At 36.0% G+C, this 12,247-nt stretch overlaps 1 protein-coding gene across 1 annotated transcript; it reads left to right on the top strand.

Moving 5' to 3' along the window:
- Positions 1-1,807: 1,807 nt before the first annotated feature.
- Positions 1,808-10,374, top strand: reep3a (receptor accessory protein 3a). Its single transcript, XM_043263296.1, has 8 exons — positions 1,808-2,136; positions 4,270-4,342; positions 4,728-4,804; positions 5,251-5,371; positions 5,623-5,736; positions 6,665-6,800; positions 8,190-8,326; positions 8,477-10,374. Exons 1-8 carry the CDS (start codon positions 2,105-2,107, stop codon positions 8,549-8,551), a joined length of 765 nt encoding a protein of 254 aa, XP_043119231.1. The 5' UTR covers positions 1,808-2,104; the 3' UTR covers positions 8,552-10,374.
- Positions 10,375-12,247: the final 1,873 nt, after the last annotated feature.

Raw genomic sequence — 12,247 nt, 5'->3', positions numbered from 1 at the left:
GCATCCAACCTTGAACCAATCCTGGAGTCTACACAAAAGAGGAAGGGTGCTTCTCTTTGAGGGTTCAGTATTTTTGCTTTGATTATTTAATAGTTATTTAATAGTTTGATTATTTAGAATTATGTCACACAATTATAGCATGAAATATTACAATGCTTCATTATTAAATTGTGTTCAAAACACTAATAAAATATCAGCATATAAATGTATTTATTTAAATATAAATGGTTTCATTTAAAACATGTAACTATTAAACTACATTTTTATTAAAATATATAAACATACATTTAATTATATAATTGTTTACATTTTACGGACACTTTTGCCCCGAAACAAATTACATTGCTTTTAATCACATTTTATCTTTTTTCTCGTTTTCCTGAAACCATGACCATGGCATTGTTAGCTCCATGCTCTACTGTTTGAGCAACAGGAAAGCTATAATAATTATAATAAGTGGCAACCTGTTGGGGAAAAAAGTTTAAATTTATGACAACTATTGATCACTTCTAAAAATGTTCTTTCCAAATGACTGTCTGTCTTCTAGGTGGCATTATCTAGAAAGTCAGAAATGCAAAATACAAATAAAAATACAAAAGAATTGCACACTCTTGGTCTCAAATGAGAAATTTCTGCATGTTTTGCCTGTACACTATATACTTCCTCTCTAAAGAATTCAGCACTGGGACCCGAATCTCAGGTTTTGTAATAACAATGCATTTATGTTTATATCAAAAACATAAATGGTCAACCAACTCTGGTCCACTTGAGATGGACTAACCTTGTTTAGAACCTCACAGTTTTTCTTGAAGATCCTCAGAGGTCCCTTAGATATAATTTTCTCTCAACACTACATGGCAACCAGGCCACCACAGTCCTTACACCTGTAGAATCATGTAGAACCAACACTATGTTGCATTAACCTTTGCCAATATTTCTATCGTTCCTCGATTTCCTCAAGGGTGCTCTTTAGAGCATATTATAATCAAGAATTTTAATTTCTATTCTCAGCATGGGTCAAAGGATCACAGATAGAACGTTTAACACAAAGGTTAAAGTCACCATTAGCTACCCTGCTTTTCTCCTCTAGACGCATATTAACTATAGCACACTGCAAAATGCACTTTAGGGCAAATAAAGAGAACCTAAAACAGATAAGGCAGAAAATCTGCAGCTGTTGTTCATTGTTTGGTAATGCATAAACATTCTGTTGCACCATCTTTATTTTCGTATTCATTCACAGGACAAGACAACGTTGCATTTACAGTTACCATCTATTATATAACTAACCTACATTATAGCAACAATAAAATATGTTTGATTTCTCTCCAAAAGCAAAAGAAAAACCCTTATGGGTGTCTGTCGAGGGGATCCTTTAACAGTGCATTTCCACTGAGATAACCTGGAGCTTTTACGCGTTTAGTCTAACGTTAACGTTACCTCTTAGCTTTCGGGTCATCTGATATCTATAAGATGACAAAAAGATGGAAAATCAGACTACACGACAATACGTTCGTTTTGAGAAAGAAAAAAAAATCTAATACAAATGTAGCTGTGCGCCCAACCATTGAAGAGCATTTTACATATTCAAAATAAGAAAACGTTTCCAAATTACCTGTTTCAAACTTAACCATTCCTATCCTAGTACGCAAACAGCATGCAATGCAAGAGATGAGCAGCAGCTCCGCCCTGTGACCCTGTTTGGCGCTGAGTCAGTAGTCCAATCAGTGAACGCAGAAGGCGGGACAAACCAGAGACTCTGTCCAATCAGTGGCCAGTCGTGCCATCAATCAAAGGTGACATCGTCCCTTGTCCGAAAAGAACAGGCGAACAGGAAAAAACAATGCATGCATTTTTAACGTTACGGAACATCATGTAGGGAGAAGACAACAGCTTAATACCAGTAGTTATTCGTCAAATAACGATGTCATCTTGCAAACTTGTGTATATCAGGACGTATGCGTTAAAAAAAAGAACTCAGTGGTTGAGTTTTAGCGGCTGGAGGAGCGAGAAAGAAGTTATTATTAGTTATAGTTGAATAGTTTATGCCTCTGGACTGGATCTCCATCAAATCTCATCATTTTAAAGTGCAACAGGTCGGAAGATGGTGTCTTGGATCATATCTAGGGTCATTGTGTGAGTATTTACTGAAAACTATGTGTATTTCTGAGCTTAGAGTAACGCTACATCAGCAAAACTGCTGACTTGCGCGTTTACTTCATACGGATATATAACATCTACAATCTTACAATGCGAAACAATATCATAAGTACATAAAGAAAACTAGTTTATTTGCTGTTGGTTAGGATTTTAAATGGAAAAAAAATGTTTTTTAAAAGTTTATGCATTCGTATGCTTACAAAATTTCTACATTTATCTTATATACTTATATATAATCTTATACATTTTCACTATCAACAAGGTTCACCAGTCCTGGAAAATCTGAAATATACCGTTTAAAAGCTTAATTTCCAGGCCTAGAAAAGTAATGGAACTTAAAGAAAATAAAATTTAAAAAAAAGTAATTTAAATGTTTATATTCAGAATAAATGTATAAGTTGCTGTAGTTCTGCTCAGAACTTAAGTAGTCTGCTTACTAGGCTGGAAACTAGTGTTTGTTGAGTACACAAAAAGCTCATCCAGCCATCAGAAATCATTAGAAAAGTAATGGAAAACCACATGTAAGAAAGTTTAGGAACCTCTGAATCAACCATAATAAAAATTCACAAATTATGCAGAAGAAAAAAAGCCACATCAATTTTGCTGAGGCAGTGGAGTACAGCAGGAAATTCATCATGGTTTTGGCTGGAGACCTGTTTTATTCAAAGTCCCTGTCTGCCAAGGAGGAACTGCTGTTTTCCTGCTAGACCGTAATGTTAGAGTAGGTGTGTCCCTTTCTTTGCGGAAAAGGTCAGCACAGCAAAGCACACTCTGTGCTTCATCTCACTAGGTGCTGTTTGCTGTGGGTTTGGTTATCTTTAGTATACCGACAATATAAGAGATAAAGGTCTGGTTGTAACTGATAGAAATACATTTCTATATAGTAGCTTATAGTCGGTTTCAAAGTCTAAAGGTCTTTTAAAATGCTTTTTGTGTTCTTACTGTAAGCTAAAATGATGAATTATTTGCTGTCGGCAAACAAGGCCTAGCTGTTTTAGAGATGTGCAGTAACAACAGACAGACACACACACACTCATTTCTAATTCTTTCCCTTCTTTTTTTTTTTACCCTCACGAGTTCTCCCAGAGAACAGCGTAATAGGAAATGCATGACTAAACCATTGTGACTCTAATGTGTTCTCACAGCATTCGAAGTTTAAACACTTTCTTCGAACTAGTAGTAAAAGCAAGACGGAAATACTGACTTGGTGATGCTGCAGTTGTTTAATTACAAACGGTTTCACTGTTTTAAGTTTAAGAGATGGCCCCTGCTCTTGACATCACCACTTATTTTGCTTTATGGTAGAGATGTTTTAGAGTGGAGAAACGTTACGCAATAAATGGAATCCATCCAACAGCCCCTCACCACACACACACACACACACACACACACACACACACACACACACACACACCCATGATCACACATAACTTTAGACGGTATCAGGCAGTGATGTCGTTCCCATAGCTACTCGAAAATAAATGGTTCAGGGAAACACAAGCCAGTTACAGTGAAGGCGGTGAATTTACTGTGTGTATATGTACTGAGAATTTAAAACCTCTTTGAAAAAACAACAACAGGATTTCAGTCTCGCACGTCACAATAAATAAAGGATTTTTATAATGCAGCCAAGAGATCAGTGTTCAGTTTTAATATTTGAGCAGGCCTAAGGCAAAGGCTGGATTTGCATTTTTATCATTAAATATATAATTGATAAATAACTAAATTCTACACTATTTTATAATTTACTTTAAATGCAACAAGTTAAATTTAGTCATATAAATGACTTTCTATAGATGATTTACATTTAACAGTGTTATTAAATGTCGTGTTTATATTCAAATAAATTGTTAGTCTTTTTCAAGTGTTAGATGAAGATAATTCAAAGGCAAAAAATAAATGATAATATTGCCCATCTACCAGATCTATCAGTAAATAACAGTATCATCATACATTTGTATATCAGTGTATCTGCATTTTCATTGGATTGGGGTTGAACTGTTAATTCTCCAACCTTTATTTGTTTGCTTGCATATAACAATTGCATGATATTTTCGAATATAAATCATGTCAAGTGTGTAGTTTATGCGTTTATGTGTGTTTTCACAGTCTTGTGTTTGGAACGCTGTTTCCTGCGTACTACTCCTTTAAAGCCGTCAAATCCAAAAACGTCAAAGAATATGTGAGTACTCAATTCATAAAGGCACGTGCAAATCTCTATCCATGTTCCACTGATTGTTCACATCTTAATATTTGAGTTTAGAGAATATTAATAACCAGAATAGGCAAAGTGCTCCAGTCTGTATGTCCTGGTTACTCTTTATACCTGACGGAGGCTGTCAGTAACTAAACCCCGAGCTGTTAAGCAATTTAATACTGTTCGTCCACCATGTGTGCCCTGTTTGTGGTTTGTGCACTTCCTTTTCTTTCCTTACAAAAAGTACCGTGACTGTGCCATGGTACAATGATACCATTGCACTTTGATGCGTAGCATATTAGTGAATGAATAATATTCATATATTATAGCATGTACATGGTAAGGAGTGTTTGCTTTTGTGGTTTGACAGGTGCGATGGATGATGTACTGGATCGTGTTTGCTCTTTACACAGTGGTGGAGACCATCACAGACCTTTCTTTGGCTTGGTAAATATACACACACAGCCCGGAAATACATAATTGTTAATGGAGTGCATGGGGTAATTTAGCATTAAGTAGTTTTATTAACATTTTGCCGTTCTTTTCCTTTGTATGATTTTCGCTCTCTAGCCATTATGGTAAATGGAAGGGCTTTTACCTGTTGTTGCAGATGTTGAGCTTCGTTTTGTTTTCCTCAGGCCAGTTAGAGGAACCAGTCCGTTAGGTTCAGTTTTAGTTTGGTTAAATTCCGGTGCATTTCATTAGTTTCATGACATAGTTTTATATAAATGGATATAGTTCTATGTAGTGTACTAGTACTGAGAAAATTTATTTTAGAAAAATTACACTAATATAATGGATTAAATGTGACAAATACATATTTTTGGTATATTATTGACTTTCAATTTAAATTACAGTTCAACATTTAAAATCATAGCACTTGATTGTTTCAGGTTTCCAGTTTATTACGAACTGAAAATGGCTTTCGTCTTTTGGTTGCTGTCTCCCTACACCAGAGGAGCCAGTGTCCTCTACAGGAAATTCCTACACCCTATGCTGGCATCCAAGGAGAGGGTAATGACCTAAACACATCATCAGGTTCCCTGGGAATAGGCGTTAACTGACAGTGACAGCCATACTAAAATGCATTATGGAATCGAAAGGATTACATAATCAATGATTATATAAAGGACGTTAAGAGATAAACAGACGAATTGTGCTAGTTGGATGTGTCAATTACATGATCATTATGAACTGTAATTATTTGTTGTCAAACAACTCCTAGTTGGAGGTTAATGGTGATTGTTTCACATTGTGTTTTTCAGGAGATTGATGAATATATCGTTCAGGCCAGAGAGAGGAGTTACGAGACCATGGTGAATTTTGGGCGTCAGGGTCTCACGATTGCGGCTGCTGCTGCCGTCTCTGCTGCTGTGAAGGTACTGCACGGACACAAGTTCTCATTTGTACACGCATGCACTGTTTATACTGGGCATTTGAGTTAACCTAGCTAACTAAGCTGATTTGGTCAGCTTTCAATCCATGTAAGCAAAATCATTGTTTTGCATTGATACATTACTTCTTTTTGCGGTCAGTTGTTTTCATTTCTTTTCTGCTACTACAAACTTGAAAGTAAAACGGATTTATATGAAAGGGTATATCAGGTTTTAAGAAATATTAAAGTTAGTTAAATGATCACAAAAGCTTGATTTAAAAGTACAGTAATAACAGTAAGAGCAGCCATTATTCTAGTCTTCGTGTCACTAGATACTTGGTTTCCTTCAGAAATAATTTTTTGGAAACTTGAACCATTCTGCTAATACACAGACACACACACACACACACACACACACACACACACGAGACCCTTAAAAATATACAGCATATTAATGATATGCTGACATAGACACTAAAATGCACTGCAAAAATGTAAAATGCACTCTTCACTGCGCCTCTCCTGTTCTCTTGACTGCTTTTTTAAAATCAGATTTGCTGTCTGGCCATGTCTGGTTCCTAAAAAAGATCTAAATTGCTAATGCTTTTCTGTTTTTGCTAAGGTCTGTTCTTATCTTGATTCTTAAGACTGTCATAGACATGCACCACTTATGTTTTCTTTCGAACATGTAAAATCTTCCCTTTTCCTTTCTCTTTCTGTCTACATGCTAAACTAATCTCCAGCAGTAGCTGCTGCACCTAGCGCAGGTAACTTGCTTTCTTTTCAGTCTGCTATAACCTGTCGCCAGCACACCATTGGACCGTTATTAAGCAGGAAGTTAAATAACAGATGTCTTTGTGTATTATAAAGGTAGCCACAGCTTCTTGAATTCTGTTTACTCAGTGCACCTCATCTCTTGACTCATGTCACAGGGACAGGGCGCCATCAGTGAACGTCTGAGGAGTTTCAGTATTCCAGACCTGACACAGTTACCCTCTGAACAATCAGTGTTCTCGAACCCCAGCCGACGGGCCCTCCAGTCTGCTAACCCTAGCGCTGCTGATTCTGGTGAGTACTGCACGTGCCTTAAAGGAATAGGTCACCCAAATAAAAAGAAAAAAGAAAATCTGGAAATTTACTTTAATGACGTAGATGAGTTCGTTTCTTCATCGAAATGGATTTGAAGGAATCTAGCAGTACATAACTTAGCTCTCCAATGGATTCTCTGCAGGGAATGAGAGTCCAAACAGGTTATAAAAACATCATAATAATCAAGTAATCCACACGACTTCAGTCCATCATTCAGTCAGTCCATACATCTTGTGAATTGAAACGCTGTGTGTTTGTAAGAAACAAATCTATCATATAGGCTTGTCATATAACTTAAAACTGTCGCTTCTGCTCAAAATAGGCATTCTAAATTCCATAATAATGCTTCCTCCAGTAAGAAAGTCCATCATCTTGTCTTCTCACATTAAAATATATATTTGTTTTTGCTTCTAAATGTTGCATGATCTATGCATATTTCTCTCTTGATTCTGACACAATTCTTTCGCTGGAGAAAGCATCATTATGGATTAGAAGCAACAAAGTTAAAAATGTGTTAATGATTAATTTAGTACAACCACACAGCTTGAGGATTTCTTGTTTAATGTGTAGAATATTTTAATGTTTTATCAACTGCTCTCATTCTGATGGCACCCATGCAATGCAGTGATGTGAAGCAAGTGACGTAATGCTAAATTTCTCCAGATATGTTCAAATGAAAAAATCTTGATCATTTTTTACCAAATGCGTACATTTTGGGGTGAACTTTTTCTTTAATGACATCCTAGCTGATTACATAGTGATAATGACAATGTAATGCTGAAAAATTATTGCATACCGATTTAACAAAATTAAAGTAAAAACCAAAAGAAAATAAATGTAACAAGGTTCAGACTTTGCTTTTTAAACCTCAAGGGCAAATGAATCCTTGTGGAGTGCATTGTCTGTCATCAAAATAATTATTATGTCTCCCTCTAGTGGTAGAACAAGTATTAAAAAGCAATCCTGAAATTTCAGCTGGCCAATCAATCAATACATTAACCAAAAAACATTTATAAAAATAAATAAATAAATAAAAAACGAAAATGTGACTTTCATTCAAGGACAAAACAATAAGAAAAACAAGAAACTGGTGATGAATAAGCTCCAACTTTTTCACTATACTCCCATAATTGTTTATCGCCCTTTTGCATTTTATATGAGGCTTGAAAGCTTTAGAACCCATTTGTTGTGATTGTATGGAATATTTCTATTTTGCTCTGTTCCACAAATTCACAATATGGGTTTGAAGCGACATGAGGGTGAGTAAATGATGACAAAATTTCCATTTTTTGGGTAAACTAATGCTTCAAGGTTGAGTTCCTCTTGTTTGAGATCTTTATTGCTTCCTCTGTGCATCTGCTCCAACAGAGCCATATAAACAAGCAGGGGAGGGGCATGAGGAGGAAACAGATGGAGTATTCTCCGAAGACGAGGCGTCGGTGCAGAAGGGTCTGCGCAGATCTCAGAGTGTGAAACTCACCCGTGCCAAAGCAGCACGCAAAGAGGTACATTTGCACATGCAAACGTTTTATATTTAGTTGTATCATAATATCAAGCAGAATATGGAATACAAACATTTTCCCTGGTGGTCTCAGACTTTCAGACCCTTTAGTACTTCCTAAAAAAATGAATTGATGTTGTATTGTTTTTTAAAGCCTCGCTACGGCTCTCTGAAGCTGAAACCCAGAAGGCGGCAGTTGATTACATCATCCACTTTCGACCATCCTTGATTGTCCAATACAAACCCACATGGGATCAGCATCAAAACTGCAGTCTAATCCTCGGTTTAAAACTGTTTAATCCTAAACTTCGGATTAATGCTAATGCTCTTTCAAAGCAGCACTAAACACAAAGCTACAAACAGACTTACAGCATGAACAATGACCTTTACATTAATTCATTTAGTAGATGCTTTTTCTACAGATGAAAATACTACAAGTAACGATGCAGAATAGAGAATATTGCATGCAGCATTATTTGTTCAGAAAAAAATACCAAAGCCTAATATGAGTACAGGAAGACTAAGAATGTATTAAAAATGTCATTTAAAAGTGGATCTGAGCGCATTTGATCTGTAACTTGATCTGAACCTGCCTTTGTAGAGACATCTCTTATTACGAATAGCGTGGACACAGTAGCACAGATATACCCCTGATGCCCTCGCTCTCCCTCCACAGGGGCAGGAGTCAAAGTCAAAGGTTGCTGTAGCGTGTGCCTTTCAGCCAGTTTTCACGGTACTGAAACGGAGCGTGAAAAAAATGGCTAAAAAGTGCATGTTAGCGGGGTTTTATGTACGCATCAGTGATTCAGCTTGTTAATGTTTACATTTCTATAGTTCGCCCAGAATTAAACTTATTTTATCATTTATTCACCCATATGTCATTCCAAACCCACATTCCTTTTTTTTCAGTGGAAAGGAAAAGGAATATTTTTGAAGAATAACCTGTACGCTCTTTTCCGTTGATTTAAAGTGAATGGGCATTCGGCCTGTCAAGCAAGTACCAAAATGACAGATAAAGCACATATACTTTTTTTGTTATAATTTTACACTTATGTTTTTGTTATACTAATTTTATTATAAAAGTAGTATAACAAAAAAAAGTAATTTTGTCATTGAAATGAACAGCTATTTACTCTTATCTGCAATTTTACAACAGACTACTGAAGGTTTGGAAATTGCATGTTATCAAACACCATTGGATAATTTCAGAACTCTCATTTAAGGGAAGATTTACAGTAAAATTTAATGTTTAAAAGTATTCATACAGGTTTGGAATGACAAGATGATTTTTCCTACATTTTTGGGTGAACTTTGCCTTTAAATTTTAAATCTCTCGTGACATTCTGGAACTGTAATCTTAAGTTGTTTTTATGTAACAGTATTTTTAAAAGTGTCTTTAAAATACATTTCTTAAGTTTGAATGTCTTGGGATTGTATTTAAAAAAACAAAAACATTTTGTGCAATCCATTTTGGAGTGACGTATGATCATTTTAATATTTGTTTGTGTACTTAGTCTGTCATTCTAATGTTTTTCTGCCTCCTCTAATTTAAATATCAGCATGCATTTATTAGCACATCATTTGACCAAAACAATCCAGCTTTAACTTTGCTAAGCATGACAGGACAGTGTATCTGACTAGTAGACAGAAGACTGTGTTGTAAACAATGGGATAATCTTTCTTTTTTGTGTGTGTGTGTGTGTGTGTGTGTTGGACAGTTAAATGTGTAGTAAAAGCATCCGAGGATTTGGTTTGTTAGTGTGTTTTATGTAATAGAAAAAACCTGTTAAATGGGGATATGTATGCAGATGTGTGACCAACAGCAGTGTTTAATGTGTTAGGCTCTGGACCTAAACCAGTAATAAGGTTTAAAACTGGAAAAGTCATGTTTGGGACAGGTGGAAATTTCTTTGAAGATAATGTGTTTTCTTGGTTTCTGTGCTTTAAGATATATGGACCAGATATTGCTATAAAGTCAGTGTGAAGCATCAGTCTGTCTGTTATGAGTCTCTTTGGTGAAAACTAATAAAACACTAAATATGTTTATGTAAACAAGTGCAGTCTATTAAATACAACTTCTATGTTTTTACCAGTGTAATGTACCAAAACATCTGCTTTAAGTCAAGTCAAGTGGCTTTTATTGTCATTTCAACTACATGTAGCAGTACATAGTGAAATGAGACGACGTTTCTCCGGGACCTGGTGCTACATGGACTCACATCACAACACAAGACAAAAACTCATATAATGAGCTGAGACAGTAGTGTTTTAGCAACGTGAAGTGCAAAGTGTGCAGAATAGTGCAAACAGCAAGAGAGTTAAGTGCAAAACCCAGTGTGCAAGCACTAGTGCAAACACTGCAAGGACGAAAAGCAAAAAGAACACAAAACACAAGACAACAATAAATATGAAGTGCAAATAAGCGTATTGGAAAAAGGTCCATTTCAGGTGTGATGGCTTGTGGAAAGAAACTGTTCTGGTTCTCAACTGACTGGTTGTGAGGGCCCGAATGCTCCGGTACCTTACCAGATGGCAGGAGGGTGAAGAGTGTATGAAGGGTGTTAGGGTCGTGTTAATTAATTATATATATATATATATATATATATATATATATATATATATATATATACACACACACACACACAGACACAGTGACATAATATAGCAGTAGATGCACCAATTAGTCATAAATTATAAGCTCATCTAGCTCCTTTTGTTAATAAAATAAATGCTTTAGGTATTGCAATGTTAATTCTTAATGGCTCCTAGTTAATCATGGTGTCTGTCACACTGCAGTTTCTCCACTGACCACTAGAAGCAGTCACGTTTTATTTTTCAAAATCATTGTTTGGTTTGGCCAGCGTATTTATTTACCAAAGTAGGGATCATTTGTAGTTAGTTTAGGGATCTGTAAAGGCACATATTTTAAAAGATTTAACCCCAACAAACCCATTAAGTTTTTACAATGGTCTTTCTCAACGGAAACTTGCTACTTCAGGTTGAACATTCAAAACAGAACGGGGGACGTAAGGGATTTGCATCACTTTTAGATTAACAGTGAGATAGTATATGCTTCTGAAAGCTGTCTTTAGAGACCGTGTGTGTTTGTGTGTGTGTGTGAGAGAGAGAGAATGAATGTGTGTTTAACCTTTATAAGGAGCCGCCTGATTTAAATATTTATGCCTTTAGGCTATAAAGAAGAAAGCGATTAACGTCACAAACAAGCTGCCACGTGTTGTGCTGCTAGTTTTGTCTTGAACTGCAAAAAACACCCTGTTTTATTTATTTGAACTTGCACAACAATAACAATACAAAAATACTTCTCAATAAGACTTGACAGTAATGGCCGATAAATGTAAAAAGACTGTGTGTGTGTGTGTGTGTGTGTGTGTGTGTGTGTGTGTGAGAGAGAGTATGTGTGAGTGAGTGAGTGAGTGAGAGAACAGCAGTTGTTTCATTAAGGTCTTTGTCACAGGACGTGTCCAAATCTTTCAGCACATTAGTGTGGAGACGTCCTGTGTCTCAGACGCTATCACAGAAAAAAGGGGAAGAGAAGAGGAAAAGGATGAGGGAATAAGAGAGCGAATGAAAGAGAAATAGGTTCATCTGTCAGGAGGTCAAGTCCTCCTGGAATATGAGTGTATGTTTGTGGAGACTTCAGTGAGAGAGTGAAACTACCTGTTGGTCCACAACCATGTATATCAAAACCACACTTTCTTGCTTATTTTCTTGGACAACTACAATTAGACAGCATCTGTTTCATATAAATCAGTGCAGTGTGCAGTTCATTCTGTTTTTGTTGTTGTTGAATCTTTCCTATATGTAATTGAACTAAAAATGACACAAAATATTATTTTTAATCAATGAGATGTTCTGTTCCAGGAGGATAAACTTTGCAATCTAGGATTAATTATTGTTGACTAAA

Source organism: Puntigrus tetrazona, chromosome 17 (genome assembly GCF_018831695.1).
Source record: "Puntigrus tetrazona isolate hp1 chromosome 17, ASM1883169v1, whole genome shotgun sequence".
Taxonomy (NCBI): Eukaryota; Metazoa; Chordata; class Actinopteri; order Cypriniformes; family Cyprinidae; genus Puntigrus; species Puntigrus tetrazona.
This window is presented reverse-complemented; position numbering and strand designations above follow the sequence as displayed.

Excerpts from the sequence above, each read along its gene's own strand:
- reep3a (XM_043263296.1), top strand. The coding sequence starts at position 2,105 with ATGGTGTCTTGGATCATATCTAGGGTCATTGT. Across the intron at positions 4,343-4,727 it reads CCAAAAACGTCAAAGAATAT|GTGCGATGGATGATGTACTG; the intron begins GTGAGTACTCAA and ends GTGGTTTGACAG. Across the intron at positions 8,327-8,476 it reads CCAAAGCAGCACGCAAAGAG|CCTCGCTACGGCTCTCTGAA; the intron begins GTACATTTGCAC and ends TGTTTTTTAAAG.